The sequence below is a fragment of the Ursus maritimus genome, unplaced genomic scaffold (genome assembly GCF_017311325.1).
Source record: "Ursus maritimus isolate PB19 unplaced genomic scaffold, ASM1731132v1 scaffold_24, whole genome shotgun sequence".
Taxonomy (NCBI): Eukaryota; Metazoa; Chordata; class Mammalia; order Carnivora; family Ursidae; genus Ursus; species Ursus maritimus.
This window is the reverse complement of record NW_024424897.1, coordinates 44,981,371-44,999,664: the sequence shown is the minus strand read 5'-3', so window position 1 is coordinate 44,999,664 and position 18,294 is coordinate 44,981,371. Positions and strand designations below refer to the sequence as shown.

Below are 18,294 nucleotides of genomic sequence, written 5' to 3'. Positions count from 1 at the left end.
GCGTCTGCCTTCAGCTCAGGGCCTGATCCCAGGGTCCTGGGATCGAGCCCCGCATCAGGCTCCTCTGCTGGGAGCCTGCTTCTTCCTCTCCCACTCCCCCTGCTTGTGTTCCCTCTCTTGCTGGCTGTCTCTCTCTCTGTCCAATAAATAAATAAAAAATCTTAAAAAAAAAATAAAGTCTATAGTAATTTTTAAAGATATTTATTTAACTGTGAGATCCACTTACAATATATTTCTGTAAGAAATTATTTTGCATACTTAAGAAACCCATAAAGAAAGTCAGGCTGTACAATAGGGGTGGACAATATAGCTGTCATAGATCGGGAAGTCTGAAACATTTCATGAGATCAGAGCCCTGCATCAGGCTCCGTACTGGGGCGAGGAGCCTGCTTAAGATTCACTCTCCCCCTCTCCCTCTCCCTCTGCCCCCCTCCCTTCCCTCCCTAAATAAAAAAATAAACAAATAAAAGAAACCTGAAACCTTCAACGAAAAAATGGAATACTTAATGGCAAAACACCACAAATATCTGCACTGAAGTCAAGAACAAGGACAAAGATGCCTATAATCACTACTATTATTTTAAATGGTTTCAAACGCAATCCATCTAATAAATATAAATACTGAAATGAGATTAAGATAATGAGAGAAATGGCTGAAAAGACAGGACAGAAGCAGATTATGAAGGACATGCAAGGCAAGGAAAGCCAGTTTAATGAAAGTGATATTTTAAAAAGACCTATTTATCAGAAGTTTAGTGGCAGATTAGATGGGAGAGCAACCAAAGGAAGATCATCATATAATAAGTCAAGCCCTAAAGAACAGAAGTGAAGATCCCTTAAAATCAGGTCATCATAAATTGCATCATCATAAGCATCTCCAGAATTACCTTGCTAAATATAGGTTTCATTTGTTGATAGATCATAGTTTTTATCGTGCACAGAACAGGAGGATAGTCAATAATCTACAATACTGCTAATAATGCACTTACATTTTTAGAATCGGAATGGGTCAAGTCCTAATACATGGTTGTCATTCCACCGCTGCCTGATCATTTACTTGTCCCTTGTCCCCTTGCCTCAATGCTCAAATATCTAATTGTATTACAGCCTTGGGATGACCTCCAACCTCATGAACGAAACAGGAGCTATTCAGTATATAACTTTCTCAACTTACTTATTGTTGTTCATGGCACTGCCTTTCTCTCCTACAATGTTTCTTCTTCTAATACAATAGAATAAGATCAAATCTTTCAGTGAAATAAAATGTCCTATATAGGCACAATAAAAGGGCTTTGTATGAGTTCTATAGAAAGTCAACAATTTTGGTCTTGATGACCATATCTTGTTTATCTTTTTTCTTTTTAAAGATTTTATTTATTTATTTGAGAGAGAAAGAGAGTGTGAACAGGCAGGAGAGAGAGAGAGAATCTGAAGTAGACTCTGGGCTAAGTGCAGAGCCCAACATGGAGCTCGATCCCACAACCACAAGATCCTGACCTGAGCCAAAACCAAGAGTCAGACGCCTAACTGACTGAGCCACCCTGGGGCCCTTGCTTATCCTTACAGATACTTACACTTCACTCTTATTAACAAATGTTGAAATATATTTTTTGAAACAATCAACAATTTCATAATTTTTGGCTCAAATTCACTAATGAAGTATGTGTTTTGGTTTACTGGTTTGTTTTGACAAATTTAACATGAACAATAGGAAAAAATACTAGTACTCCTACAGTATAAGATGGCATTATTTGTTACCTGGAATGATCAGAATATGACACATTCTACTGAATGAAATACTTCAATTAAAAATCAATTTTCAAAAAATAAAAAGATTGCGGTGCCTGGGTACTCAGTTCATTAAGTGTCTGACTCCTAATTTTGATTCAGGTCATGATCTCAGGGTGGTGGGATTGAGCCCTGCATGGGGAGTGTGCCTGTCCCTCTCCCTCCCCCCACTTGAACTCGCTCTGTTTCAAATAAAAAACAAACAAAATCTTAAAAAAAAAAACTATTAAAAAAATTAAACGATTATGGGGTGCCTGGGTGGCTCAGATGGTTAAGTGTCCGCTTTTGGCTCAGGTCATGATCTCCAGGTTCTGGAATGAAGCCCCACATCGGGCTCCCAGCTCAGCAGGGAGTCTGCTTCTCCCTCTCCCTCTGCTATTGCTCTCTTTCTCTCTAATGAATAAAATCTGTAAAAAAATAAAAAGATTAAATATAACAGAATACTTAAATCTCCCTTTGAAGACTCAGAAGGCCCCTTATAATATTTTACTGCAAGGCAATAATCAGAAACTTTGTGATCATTGTATGGGATGTGATAATATAGGCAATATGGTTATAGGCTCCACGATAACCAACTTTGTAACATTTAAAAAGCAGAAGAACCTCAAAGTATAAGCTGGATAAAAGCAATATATTAAGAAGTTTATGTTTATATACAGTTGACCCTCTAAACAACAGGGGGTTTTGAATTGTGTGAGTCTACTTATATTGTGGGATTTTTTCCCCCAATATATATACAGTACAGTCCTGTGAAATACATTTTCTCTTCCTTAGGATTATTTCCTTTCTTTTCCTCTTTCTTTCTTTCTCTCTTTTTTTTTTTTTTTTTTTTTTTTTTTTTTTGAGAAAGAGCCTATGAGCAGGGCAGAGGGAGAGAGGGAATCCCAAGCAGGCTCCCACTCAGTGCAAAGCCCAACTCAGGGCTCGATTTCACAACCCTGAGATCATGACCTGAGCTGAAATCAAGAGTTAGACACCCAACTGACTGAGTCACCCAGAAATCTATGGTAACATAAAACCAAAAAAATGAAATCCAAAGATGTGATATTATGATATAACCAAAAGAGTTAAAGAAAATGTTCCTAAAAATCTAGGTTGGTGAATATGAAGATAGGAGGAAAAAAATCACTATGGATACATAGGCAGAAAAGCAAGGAGAAATACCAGGCTGACCTAAAACATCTCCACTGCAACTCATTATCTATACTTCCTTTTTTAAAAGGAAAAATCACTAAAATTTTACTCTTATTACACAAAATATAACAAGTATATTTGCCTTATAAAATATTCAAACAATACTGTCACAAATCTTTGTTCCACTCTACTGAAATCTTATTCTTCTCTTCAGAGGCAACCACTGTTAACAGTTTAGTGTGTATCTTCAGGCCTTTATCTGTGCAACTACACAGATATATGCACAGAAGAAACATATAATGTTGGGTGTGTGTGTTTGAGGGGGTGTTTAATACAAATGCATCATAACATCTTATTTATTAGCAAGCTATTTCACTCAACAATAGATTTTAGAGCTTTCTGCTTGTAGTAAACATGAATATACTACATTTCTAAACTGCTATATAGCATCCCACAGATTGGATGTACCATATATGTTTTTTTTTTTTAAGATTTCATTTATTGATCTGAGAGAGAGCAAGAGTGAGAGAGATCACATAGGGAGAGGAAGAGGGAGAAGCAGACTCCCCACTGAATGTAGAGTGTCGATCCCAGGCACCGAAGGCAGACACCTAACTGACTGAGCCACCCAGGCCCCCCTGGATGTACCATATTTAACCTATTCTTACTGACAGATCAACATTTTAGGTTGTTATCAGTTTCTTACCACAAACAACAATGCAACAAACATCCTTTACACAGCTATCCTCCAGAAAAATACTTGCACATATGCTAAAAAAAGCCCCTTATAAACAAACATGTTAAATCAAAGGACATTTTAAAAGGAGTCCAAAGAAGCGGGGCTCAATCTCAGAAACCTGTGATCATGACCTGAGCCAAAATCAAGAGTTGGTCACTTAACTGACTGAGCCACCCAGGGATCCCTGTTGTTCTTATTCTTGAGTTGAACGTGTAGTTCATTTCTGACCTTTGGTTTTTTAAAAGACTCATCAGACAATCTAATTTTTTTGTATGCTACATTGGTTTTTATTATGAGTAACTTCATTATTATTGATTTCTTCATTTCCTAAGTTTCATTTTGTTCTCTTAACTCCAAAACATTTAGAAGTACATTTTTATTTATTATTATTATTATTTTTTTTAAAGATTTTATTTATTTATTTGACAGAGACAGAGACAGCCAGCGAGAGAGGGAACACAAGCAAGGGGGGTGGGAGAGGAAGAAGCAGGCTCATAGCAGAGGAGCCTGATGCGGGGCTCGATCCCGTAACGCCGGGATCATGCCCTGAGCCGAAGGCAGACGCCCAACCGCTATGCCACCCAGGCGCCCCTATTTTTTATTATTTTTTAAAGATTTTATTTGAGAGAGAGGGAGGGAAGGAGGGAGGAAAGGAGAAAGAAGAAGCAGGGGAGGGACAGAGGGAGAGGGAGAAGCAGACTCCCCACTGAGTAGGGAGCCGGATGTGGGGCTCGATCCCAGGACTCTGAGATCATGACCTGAGGTGAAGGCAGATGCTTAACTGACTGAGCCACCCAGGTGCACCTAGAAGTACATTTTTAAATGTCTACATGAATAGGTTTCTCTTAGCTCTCCTTTTGCTATTAATTTTTATTTTATTGCATTATGATCAGCAAATGAGGCCTATGTGATTTCTGCATTTTTGGAATTTGAGGTTTTTCTTTGCAGTCTTATACATGGTAATTTTTTCCTTAGCCTTTGTAACTCTGAGTCGGAAAAACGTGTAACCTAAGAATCATTCATTTATGGAAGCAAGAAAAAAATTAATCCCTAACATGTAAAGACTCCATTTAGGAGTCTTGAAAAAGACTCCATCTTGAAAAAGATACATGACGACAAAATCCACCCAACTAACAGAGTAATCAAAAAAGAATAGAAGAATGTTCCAAACTCATCAAATTGTATACATTAAATATGTACAGTTCTTTGTATGTCAATTACACTACAATATAGCTGTTAACCAAAACAGGAACACAATAATGGGCAAGTTGTGGAACAAAAGAATTAGGGGTGAGCAAGAAATCAAATGAAGTGCAAATATTATCAACCAGGACAACCTAAAAAAAAACAGACTTTCTTCATCTTTCATGGAGCACGATCAACGGGTAAAAATCTGATACAGAAATAGAGGTGTAAGCTTATTCTGTTACAAGTACTATGAGATAGGACGCCTGGGTGGCTTAGTGGGTTAAACATCCAACTCTTGATTTAGGCTCAAGTCGTAAGATCGAGCCCTGTGTCCAGCTCCATGCTCAGTGGAATCCGCTTCTCTCCCTTCTCCCTTCCCCTCTGCACCCCCCCAACACATGCATCCTCGCCCAAATAAATAAATAAATAAATAATCTTTAACAAACAAAAAGTAACTCTGAGATGAACTAATAGATAATACCATCTCCAAATTCACAGAAAGACTGACAAAAAATTATTAAAAACAGGTTGTGAGACACAATTCTATTTTACAAATCTGAAGGAAAAAAGACGTTCATGAAATTTTTGTAAATACATGAAAAATAACGGAAAAGATTGTAATATAAAGGCAATAGTGGCCAAGACTGGAAAATGGGACTGAGAAACTGAGGAGGGGGTAATGTTTACATTTTGATATATATTAATTTTGGTAACAGGATTGTGTTTAATGAATAGTGAACTTAAAATTGGGAAACTCTTCCTGCCTCTATTGCTAGTCATGAAACTGGTAATTTTAATTTCTCCCATCCTCAATTTACCTGTAAAATAAAGGTATCTGTCATATCTGCATAAATGAATTTATTATTATTCAATATTTGTATGCCACAGAATAGTAAAAACAAAGAAGGCAGGCAATATACATTTGCTGAGCTGAATCATACTTAGTACTACTGCTCAAATTATCAATTTCCAGTGTGTCAAAATTCATTTCATTTCAACCCCAAAAATACCTCAAAGTACTTTACAAGCTAATTGGTATCCAACCTATTAGAACGCTAAAATGCTGGCAAAGGTAAACTGAGTGCCAAAACGTATCTTACTTGTTAAGAGGTACGTTAACATTTGTTTCTTCCTCTCAGTAAATATGGATTCGTATTATTTTCAAAAATGGGAGAAAAAGCAAAAACCATCATTTTATCTTCTTACTAAACTCTAAGATTTTCCTATTCCTCAAGTTTACATTTAGATGTAACGCCAATTTTCTTTGCTTAATGAGCACTCTTAAGTCAATTCTTACCTAAAAGTCCCCAAAAATTTAGAGAAATTAGGTTCTCTCCTAAATTGATTTTTATTCAAATTAAAAGCTCTATTTTGGGGCCTCTGGGTGGCTCAGTCAGTTGGGTATCTGACTAGCTCAGGTCATGGTCTCAGGGTCCTGGGATCAAGTCCCACGATAGGCTCCCTGCTCTGCATGGAGTCTGCTTCTCCCTCTCCCTCTCCCCCTCCCCTCGCTTGTCTGCGTGCTTGCTCTCTCTCTCTCAAATAAATGAATAAAATCTTTAAAAAAAGATAAAAGCTCTATTTTGGCCCATAATATTTAAATATTAATCTTGGTTATGAGGGTAATAAGGATGACTTGCAGTCGGTGCACACAGGCATCTAAAAGAAAAAAATCTGAACTTAGAAACAAGAATGATTAAAAACCAGACATACCTTCAATAACACAAAAGTACATACGCAGAGTTATTAATTACAATATTATTTATAGTTACAGAATAGTGAAAATTACCTAAATGTTCAAATATGGAAGAATGGTTGAAGAAACATGGTATATACACAGCAGACTACTATCCAGTTGTTAAAAGAAAAAAAGGGGGCTCCCTATGAACTGATATGTGGTGAGTTCCAGGAGATATTGCTAATGGAAAAAAAGCCAAGTGCGAAAGAGCACATATAATACGCGACCTTTTACTTAAGAAAGGAGAAACATGGGGTGCCTGGGTGGCTCAGTCAGTCAGGTCGTGATCCTGGGGTCTCGGGACTGAGCCCCACCTGGGGCTCCCTGCTCAGTGGAAAGTCTGCTTCTCCCTCTGCCCCACCCCCCGGCTCGTGCTCGCTCTTTCTCTCTCTCTCTCTCTCAAATAAATAAAATCTTGGGGAAAAAAAGGAGAAACAAGAAAACATACATATATCTCTCCTATCTTTATTTTTTTTCTTTTATAGAACGAGGGAGGGGGAGGGACAGAAGGAGGGGGGAAGGGCAGAGGGAGAGAATCTTTTTTTTTTTTTTTTTTAAGATTCTACTTATTTATTCATGATAGAGAGAGAGGCAGAGGGAGAAGCAGGCTCCCCGAGGAGCAGGGAGCCCAATGCGGGGCTCAATCCCAGGACTCTGGGATCATGACCTAAGCTGAAGGCAGATGCTTAACCAACTGAGCCACCAAGGCGCCCAGAGAGAGAGAGAATCTTAACCAGGTTCCACACCTAGTGCGAGCCTGGCAATGCGGAGCTCGGTCCCATTACCCTGAGATCATGACCTGAGCCAAAATCAAGAGTCAGACGCTTATCCGACTGAGCTACCCAGGCGCCCCTCTCTTATCTTTATTAAATAATGAATGAAGTTGGTTCTTACAGGGGGGAAGGAGGGAGTAACTTCACAGACGGCATTCAGGAGAGAGGGACGCTCCTGAGTGGACATTTTTGTATAGATAATGTTCTACATGTTCAAAATATTAAATTAACAAGGAGCAAAAAGAAGAGGAAACGCAAAACACACAAAACTGAACAAGTGAAACAGATGAACCCAACTGTATTTCTTTTCTTTTCTTTTTTTTAAAAGATTTTATTTATTTATTTGACAGAAAGAGACAGCCAGCGAGAGAGGGAACACAAGCAGGGCGGAGGAGCCTGATGTGGGGCTCCATCCCAGAATACCGGGATCACACCCTGAGCTGAAAGCAGACGCTTAACGACTACGCCACCCAGGCGCCCCCCAACTGTATTTCAAATGAATAATATAGCCATAGGAAGAGGGAGAGAAACAAAACAAAACGAATCCAAGTAACTTACAAATACAGTATTCAATTATATATTTTCAGTCTTGGGCAGAATGGATGGGAGGAAAACTGCATACAAACTGTAAACCCTTTCCAGGAAGCTTTGTTTTCTGAAGTGGTAAGAGTATAACAATTCTGAAAGTATTCTGAAAGTATTACAGGATTGAACAAATGTGTTGATATTGCTAGGAATCAGGTCTAACTGCAGAAGAAAAAGGTGTTGGGGAGGAAAACAAGAAAGAACCTCGTAGGTATAAACTGGACTTAGAAGTATTGGGATAGCCTAATGATTTCTAAAATAAGTACGTGTACATGTGTACGTATATCAGTGGGTCTCAACTCGGGGAGATTCTGCCCCCCCCCCAAGCAGAGTTGGCCTTGTCTGGAGACATTTTTTACTGTGGCATCTAGTGGGTAGAGGCCAAGGATGTTGCTAAACAACTTAAAGTGTACAGGACAGATCCCACAGCAAAGAATTACTTAGCCCAAGATGTCAACAATGCCAAGACTGAGAAACCTTAGTATACATGTGTACCAGGGTGTCTGTATATGTTGGTACATATGTATTTCTTGGTTCTGTCTATTTAAAGAGCCCAGAAGCAGACACCCCATAGCAGTAAATATACTTAGTACCCATATCTTGATGTTTAATACCATTCCCCACTAAGAGGAACCAGGGCTTATTGGAGCAATGACTGACTGTAGGATTAAGGCAGGATGGGTACACATAAGCAAGGACCACCTTGTTATGCTAGAAAGTAAGAAAGTGTCCACAAATAAGGCCATAAATAAGAGCCAACTGAAGAGGCTCCTATGGGCCAGTCTGGGATAGTCAAACACCAGAAGTATAAGAAAAGTAATCAATGATAAAAACTACTGAAAATATGAGAACTTAGGAGTTCATACCAATAATGAAAAAACAACTAAATAAAAAAGGAAAAAGTCCCCCGATTACAGCAAAATGTTGAGTGATGACTAGTAATGTGGAACGAGTAGTTGTGTAGGAAAATCATCACTTTGTAACCACTGTGGTAAAGAATGGTTCAGGCAAGACTTATTAATGGATGTTAAATCTAGCGGGGGAATTTAATGGAAATAAGAATGTTTTGCATGGGGGCACTTGGGTGGCTCAGTCAGTTAAATGGCTGGCTCTTGATTTCGACTCAGGTCATGATCTCAGGGTTGTGGAACTGAGACCCCCATCAGGTTCTGCGCTCAGTGGGGAGTCTGCTTGAGATTCCCTCCCTCACCCCACTCGCTTACTCTCTCTCAAATAAATAAACCTTGAAAAAAAAAAGAATGTTTTGCATGGTCTCCCCACTTATATTTGTTGAAAAAAAAAAATAAATGTAACTACATAGTGGAGAAAGTAGGCATCTTGACTGAGGGATCAAAATTAGCATCACCACCGAGAGGCAGATAAGACATTATGTATCTCTGGACACGGTATCTTTTTTTTTTTTTTTCTGAAGATTTTATTTATTTGAGAGAGAGAGAGAGCACAAGCGGGGAGGAGAGGGACAAGGAGGCTCCCTGCTCAGCAGGGAGCCCCATGTGGGGCTCGATCTCAGGACCCTGAGATCATGACCTGAGCCAAAGGCAGCCGCTTAACTGACTGAGCCACCCAGGTGCCCCTAGACATGAAACCCTGAGAAGAATACAAACTATTCTGGCCAAGAATAATCTGAATCTAATCATGAAGAAAAATTAGAGAGCTACAAAATGAGGAATATGCTATTAAAAAAACCCAAAGAAACAACTATTCCTCAAAAATATTATTGTCCTAGGGACATCTGGGTGGCACAGGTTGAGTGTCCAACTCTTGTTTTTGAGTTAGGTCGTGATCTTGGGGTCCTGAGATCAAGTCCCACATTGGGCTCTGCACAGAATCTGTTTGAAATTCTTTCTCCTTCCTCTGCCCCTCTCACTTGTGCCCTCTCTCTCTAAAATATTAAAGCCCCCATTGGGCTCTGTGCTCAGTGGGGAGTCTGCTGGAGATTCTCTCTCTCTCCCTCCCTCTCTCAAATAAAGAAATAAATCTTAAAGAAAAATAAAGACTAAAGAGAAATGACAACTAAATACATTAACTAATCTTGTACTAGACAGTGTACTAGAAAGGAGAGAGAGAGAAAAAAAAACCCAACAACCCTGCAATACAGGACATCATCAGGTCAATTAACAAAATTGGAATACGGAAAGTAGATTCAAAACGTGTTGTGCCAGTGTCAATGTCAAATTTGCTGAAATTGCTAACTGTCCTGTGATTTTATAGAAGAATATCCTTATTCTTAGGAACTGCACACCCAAGTATCTGGGGTAAAGACCCCTGGTGTACGCAACTTACTCTCAAATGGTTCAGGAAAAAATATTGCATGTGCACGCGCCCACACACACACACAGGTACAGAGTACAAATGATAAAACAAATAGTATAAAATGGTGTAAAAATGGTACAAAACACGTGAAGTGGATAAAATGTACATTAAGTATTCTTTGTACCAATTTTACAACTGACCTATAAATTTGCAATTACTTCCAAATAAACAATTTTGTAAAAAGCCACAGAAAAATTTTAAAACATCTACAACATGAAGCTAAATTATTCCTCTATATTCTTCACCTATAAAAACAGAATGCTATAAAATATGGGATGCTATAATATAAAATATCAGTGGTCAAATCATCTTATGCCTCTCTCATTAATGCATTTACATTAACTATTATGTTATCTACCTCATAAAGTTCAAGTCCTCTAATAGCCCCTGGATGATAAAAGATAAAAACATACAGTAAGGCAAAGGAAAGGAATTAGCAGTAACAAAAAAGCCTTCATTTTTCTAATACACACATTCTAGACAAAAGAATTGAGAACGTTGAATGATCTATTTTCCTACTGACCACAATATATTTAACACAAGCTTAGAATAAAACTTATCCCAACGAACTTACTTGTTCTTCTTTAAACTTCTACACAATAAAGTCACAAAGGTAAATAACACTATTTCAAAGACCCAGTTTTAAAATAAGACCAAACTGCCCAAAGCAATATCTGAAGACTTACAAGAATACTTTTAATCTAAGAATAGATCTCCCAAAGGTGTATTTTAATTTACTACTTTGTCTTTTATGAGATTAAAAAAAAAAACACGAAACAGAAACTTACAGTTCATCTCGTTGTCTCTGGGACAGCACCATTTTGGCTGTAATATCAAGCTTCTTTGATATAGTGGTATGTCCCTCCTTTGGGAAATCAAAAAGCTTTGTGATCCCTGGATTTACAATTAAATATGCCACTAAGTGGCGTCCACACAGGGGAAGACAATTCTTTTGCAAATGAATCCAACCAGTAGTCAGGAGACAGTCAACAAATAGGGTTCATTCCACCTAAGGGGGGAGAGAGAGAGAGAGAAGGTAATTTCTTTCACTTAGAATTTAAATTATTTCTAAATTACTATTCGCAGTATACACTTTCAAAGACGAGGTTTACTTAATGCTAGTATGAATATTAGATGTTTTCTGTTATAATCAAGGCCGTAATATTAATATGTATTTTAAACTACCTTTAATAGTTTACTGAGCCAGAACAGCACTATTTTCAAATTTACCCATGCTCAACCATGTCACCTGCCAGAAAATATTGGTATCAATTTTATTAAATTTCAAATATTAACATATAATTTCTGTAGACTATAACTCTCCCTCAAAGTCAAGAAACTGAGCCACCTCGCTAGTTCAGTTGGTGGTGCATGCAACTCCTGATCTCAGGGTTGTGGGTTCAAGCCCAATGGTGGGTACAGGCATTACTTAAAACTGAAATCTTTTAAAAAACCATAACTGAAGTAATCTTCAAGACCGAATGTAAGTCAGTAATAATCTTAGAACTATTCAGCAAACACATACCCTCTTAACCAATGCATTTAATCAAGAAACACTTTCATGTTATTTCAATTTATTTTGTGCTCTTTAGAGCACCTGTTTTCAAAATAAAAAACTGAATGGACTACCCTAGAGTCTATGTACTCATACAGTAATCCAATTCTCTAACCCAGTTTTTGGATAATATTACCCAGTATTTCAGAGCCCTTTCTTTATATTTGTCACACTATAAAAACAATTTCTATATAACATCTAAAAAGTATTGTGATCAGTTCAATCAGAGTAAATGCAGGTAAAAGTTAAAGAAAAATCAAAAACTATTTTAAAGAATTATTCTTCAAATCTCCTATTTTACAAAAAAATGTTTAGTTTGTCTTATCACCCTGTACAAAAATAGCTAGACAGAATTTCCACTGTGTTTAGAAAATGTATTTGAGATAGTCTTACTTAAAATGCAGACTAGTACATACAAAATTCTGTTGGCAGGGACACTTGAAAGAAAAAGAAAATCATCCTCTAAATAAAATGAAATTAACATCTAATGAAGGGTCTGTGGGACCACCTATCAAGAGATACATCATGGATAGAAGAGACAAAGACTATTTCTTGAGTACCTTTTTCCTGCAATGCCGGTCACACTGTTCTATGCATAGGGGATACAGAGGTGAATAAGCCAGTCAAGGAGTAAAAAAAATGAGCAAACCCTGGTTTTAAATATGAACCCTAAGTAAAAAAGGAGTGCTCAGATGTTCCCAATGGTAGCTACTGATTTTGATGCAGATTTTTCTCTTTTTAGCAATTCTAGCAAATATAATCAGGGATTTATTTTATGATCTTTAATGATTCTTCCAACCTAGAGACCACCTGGCTCAAAACGACAGCTGAAAGCACCACATCTCTTTAAATTCAGAAAAATATGACTAAGTATCAGTAATAAATAGTGGAATGAGAACGAAACACACTGGACAACCCAGAAAACCATCTCTCTTTGGTATTTAACAACTTCTAGTTATTTAAGCCTCACTTTTCTAAGTCTTCTTCTTTCAAAGATTTATTGGAGAGAGAGAAAGGTGGGGGGTGGAGCAGAGGGAAAGGGAGAGTCTCAAGGGAGAGGAGACTGTGCTGAGTGTGGAGCCCAACGCAGGATTCGATCTCACGACTCCGAGATCATGACCTGAGCCACAACCAAGAGTCAGGCACTTAACTGACTGTGCCACCCAGGCACTCCTCACTTCTCTAAGTCTTAACCATCACCAAGCAAAAGCATCTAGGGATTCCTATACTCTGCTAAAGGTCACATTAGAGTAAGGCTTTTCTGATGGTGGTGACTCTCTGAACTGTCTATAGGCTTCTATTACCTGGGACAATGGTAAAAAACAGGGTCCAATTTAATTAAGGAGAGAATACCCCTAGCCAAAAAACTAAATCAATGTACAAGAATAATAGCAGTACTAGAATACTAAGATGATCTATTAACAATAAAACCAAGACATAAATCACTGAACGTGTAACTGTGTACTGCATAATTTATTAATTCATCAAGCATTTACAAAACACTTACTATGTACCAGTCACCAGGTTTAATGAAGGAAAATACTTGGTCTTTACACTCGAGAAGTTTACAGTCTACTGGAACAGTCAGTTAAAACAGTGCAAAAAAGGGGCACCTGGGTGGCTCAGCTGGCTAAGTCTCCGACTTGGTTTCTGCTCAGGTCATGATTTCGGGGTCGTGGATCGAGCTCCACAGCAGGCTCTGTGCTCAGTGTGGAGTCTGCTTGAGATTCTCTCCCTCTGCCCCTCCCCCTGCTCTCTCTCTCTCTCAAATAAATAAAATCTAAAAAGATCCAACCAAACAAGCAAAAAAAACCAACCACCAGTGCAAAAGCAGGACAAGTATTACATAGGAGGTGATGACTCAGGATGAAGATCAGAAAACAAGCTCAGGTCTTTACATTTATCCTAGGGACAATGGGGAGCCATTAGGTAAAGTTTTTCAGAAAAATCACTCTTACTCATACAGTAAAAAATGGACCCGAAAGACAGGAAAGGAACAGATCAGACAGGAGGCTTACAATAATGATGGTGATAAATGATGGGGATTCACACCAGCATAAAGGCAGTGAATGAAGACAATTAGTTGAATTTAAATTATTTAGCAGGTTAAGTCTCATATGATTAGTGACTGAATGTGGGCAGCAAGGTGAGAAAGGTCAAGCAAGAAGTCAAGGATAACTTCCAGAGATTTCTGGCTTAGAACTATGTTGAACAGGAAACTCCTCTGTGTGAGGGAATGAGGAAAGTATGATTCATTCCACTTTAGGCATGTTGATTCCAAGGTGCCTTTGAGATTTTTAGTAGGAAACTGTACAAACAAGCCAGCTCTGAAGGGAACAAACCTACCAAAAAAACCCAAAACCCAAAAAACGGGTTTGACACTTATCAGTTTAGAGATGGTGTAACTGAAGCCATGACAATGGAGGATGCACGGAAAATGCACAGAGCTAGATGAGCACAGGGCCAGGCAGAACAAAGCCAACACCTAAACAAACAAACAAACAAAACTACAACTGAGGCTGAGAGAAACCCGATAAAGAAGTAAAAGTAAAAACAGGACAGAGTACATCATAGAAGCCAAGGAAGTATTTCAAGAAGCAGCAATCAACAGTATCCAAAATTACCCAACTACTAAGCAAAATAAGGTCTGAAATGGGTCTGCTCCATTCAGTATAGAGCTCACTGACAACCTTAATGAGAATGGTTTTGGTAAAATGATAAGGATATGGTCTAACATGCAGAAACCAGTGCAGGGAGACAAAGTAAAGACAGTACCATAAATAAGTATCTTAGAAATAGCTGGAAATGTTGACAAGTTTTTCCCAACCAAATGAGATGCTCAAATGCTACTGGTGGAGGAAAAAAAAGACACAGAAGAAATGAAGAAAGGAATAAAGAATTTTAACATCGCCATTTTCATCCCTTAATCAACCAAAGGCAAACAACCAGACACAATGAATGCCATGACAGAATAACACTACACCACCTATAAAATATTCTTGCCACAAAATCAAATCTGAATCTTTTAAGTCTCTGGCTCCAACTATCTATTTGCAAGAAGTACAAAGGGCAGAGGAATATGTTAAAGACATCATGGGGATATAACCAGCAATATCCAGACTGTGAAAAATCTTATGAATAAATGACCCAGTTTCTTCAAATACATTCCAAGGAAAGGAAGAAAAAAAGACCTGGAAAGGGAAACCTATAGATTGAAAGACACAAGTGACATACCAACAATTGAAGTCTACAGACCTTATTTAGATCTGGATTTAAAAAAATTGTTTGAAAAATAAACTGCAGGGGCGCCTGGGTGGCACAGCAGTTAAGCGTCTGCCTTCGGCTCAGGGCGTGATCCTGGTGTTATGGAATCGAGCCCCACATCAGGCTCCTCTGCTATGAGCCTGCTTCTTCCTCTCCCACTCCCCCTGCTTGTGTTCCCTCTCTCGCTGGCTGTCTCTATGTCTGTCAAATAAATAAATAAAATCTTTTAAAAAATAAATAAATAAATAAACTGCAAAATAAATCAATGAACAAATATTTGGGGAAAATGAACACTGGATGGAGGTCTGATAATATTAAAGAATAAGTGAATTTTTCAAGAATCATAATGGTATTGTGGTTATTTTTATTTTTTATTATTTATTTATTTTTAGAGAGAGAGCAAGCAAGTGCATGCATGCAGGGGTGGGGGAGCAGAGGGAGAGGGAGAATCCTAAGCAGGCTCCACACCCAGCCAGACGTGGGACTGTATCTCACAACCCTGAGATCATGACCTGAGCCAAAATCAAGAGTCAGGCACTTAACCAACTGAGCCACCCAAGCACCCCAATATTGTGGTTATTTTTAAGACTTTTAGAAATATACAACAAAAAATTTATCAGTAAAATGATGTCTGGGATATACGTCAAAAAAAAAAAAATTACACGGGGGCACCTGGGTGGCTCAGTCAATAGGCGTCTGCCTTTGGGTCAGGGCGTGATCCCGGCGTCCTGGGATCGAGCCCCACGTCAGGCTCCTCTGCTGGGAGCCTGCTGCTTCCTCTCCCACTCCCCCTGCTTGTGTTCCCTCTCTGGCTGGCTGTCTCTCTCTCTCTGTCAAATAAATAAAATCTTAAAAAAAAAAAAAAAAATAACACGGTGGCGTGCCTAGCTTGCTCAGTTGGTGGACCAGTGCAGCTCTTGATCTTGGGGTTGTGAATTCAAGCCCCACGTTGGGTGTAAAGTTTACTTAAAAATAAAATCTTGGGGCTAAGAATCTAAGAATATAGTGTACAGTATTCCTCAGATTTACCTTTTAGCTTAATACTTTAACATATAACTGCAAAATATCACATGACAACAGAAATAAATGGTTCTCCAACAGAGCAAAAGAGATAGTTTAAAATACTTTGCAATAAACAATCTATATTTATAACCAACAGTACAAAAAAAACAGGCAATATTTTCATACCACCTGGTGAAGGAGTTCTTAATCTTTTTGGGGGGGTCACTGGATTCCTCTGAAAATGTAATAAAAATCAAGATCTCTTCCCTCAAAGAAGAACATATGAACAAAATATTACATGCATTTCAAGGTGGTTTACAAATTCTTCCAAAGTCAACATAATGAATGAGAAGACTTAACATTTTTGAAACGTATTTTGGCAGCACTTCGATAATCCCTTCTAAGCTACTTGTATATATTACAAACATATTTCAAAGAAGAGTCTCATTTATTCATTTGCATGTCAATATCCAGACGTTCTTAAGAGATCAGATCTGTGTTGCCTAAGCACTAGAAACAGAAGCTTCAGTATGTTTTTTGGAATGCAGAATTCTTAACTATTCTGTATTCTAATATTATATCTGTTTATCTACTACACAAACGCAGCTCTCCTAAAACAATGTTTATTGCTTGGGTAAGTACCTCACCAAAGAAGAGAAAGGGGAAAAGTAAAAAAGAAAAGATAAATAACAGATCATTAAAAAATCTTATGTAACTGGGTGGTGAGGTGAATTAACTGAAATTCTTTTCATTTTCAGTTTCCACATGTTATCATAGGTTTCACACTTATCAAAACAACCTTTGTAACACATTTCATCAATAATTTGTTTTGCGCATTGGTCCCTGCTAACTATGAGTTTATGAAACAGGGACCATACAGAAAATAAAGGATGTGTGTAAAGGGAAAAACAAACAACTAATTGTATGTTAACAGTAGATGGAAATAATCAGATTTGTTACTAGATGTAGAGGTAAGAGTTTAGGAGAAACAGCAAAGACCTATATTCCAGTAATTGGATAATTACCAATGATTCCTGCTCTCATGAAATTGTCACTTGACAATGCTTTATTTAAAGAGAGTCACCAGGGGCGCCTGGATGGCTCAGTTGTTAAGCGTCTGCCTTCAGCTAGGGTCATGATCCCAGCGTTTTGGGATGGAGCCCTGAACGGCGCTCCCTGCTCAGCAGGGAGTCTGCTTCTCTCTCAGCCCCTCCCCACAATTCTCTCTTTCACTTCCTCTTTCAAATAAAATCTTAAAAAAAAAAAAAAGAGGGTCAGCAGATTATCTACCTCTCTTGAATAGCACATATTTTATAGCTCATAATCCTAATCCAGACAATATTTTCCAGATACAGCAATGAGGCAAGGCAGAAACTACTGCCAATGAAGATTTACTGAGTACCTTTGCACACTAGTTAATTTTCAGAAGTTAAATAAAATCTATTGTTTCCCAATTAACTGCATGTTTCATGGTACTTTGCAAATCATTACGTTTTTAGTACAGTTCCAAAAAACAGACTTTTTCTCAAAGTCACTAATAGGATGTAAGATATTTTATTAATCTGCATGACCACTCATATTACAGATATACCCCTCTTGGTGCTTCCAACTATTTCATCTATTATCCTTACATAGATTTTGTACACAATAATTCAATAAAGAAAAATAAAACTAACTTTTTAAAAAAGATTTTTATTTATTTGACAGAGAGAGAGAGCACAAGCACAAGTGTGGGGAGGGGCAGAGGGAGAGGGAGAAGCAGACTCCCCACTGAGCAGGGAGCCCAACATATGGGGCTCGATCCCAGGACCCTGGGGTCATGACCTGAGCCAAAGGCAGATACTTAACCGACTAAACCACCCAGGCGCCCCTAACCTTTTTTTTTCCCACATAGTGGTAAAAAAAAAGGATGAAAAAATACTTGTCTACAATTTAATGAATTAAGATCTCAAAGTGACTTAAACAACTAAAAGCTACTTTCTTGAGTTGGACCCATTCTGAGCCTGGACCCTCACCGAGTCCAACCCTGCATCCAGTGTGCTTTCTAAGTGGGGCCCAGTGCAATCCTGGATTCTCTCCAGTGTCCAAGTCATACCTAGTCCAGACCCACACCCATCTGTTTTCTAGAAGTTACTTTCTTAGTTGTGCAGGCCATAGATTCAATTTCAAAAGAATCAGACCAAGGGGTGCCTGG

The 18,294-nt window shown here is 38.2% G+C and overlaps 1 protein-coding gene across 1 annotated transcript in view; it reads right to left on the bottom strand.

Moving 5' to 3' along the window:
* The window catches only part of PAFAH1B1 (platelet activating factor acetylhydrolase 1b regulatory subunit 1), a 78,382-nt gene that overhangs the window by 31,384 nt on the left and 28,704 nt on the right, over positions 1–18,294 (bottom strand). The window contains exon 2 of the mRNA XM_040641162.1: positions 11,068–11,288. Coding sequence (XP_040497096.1) covers positions 11,068–11,099 — 32 coding nt within the window. The 5' untranslated portion in view covers positions 11,100–11,288. The remainder of the gene's footprint in view (positions 1–11,067; positions 11,289–18,294) is intronic.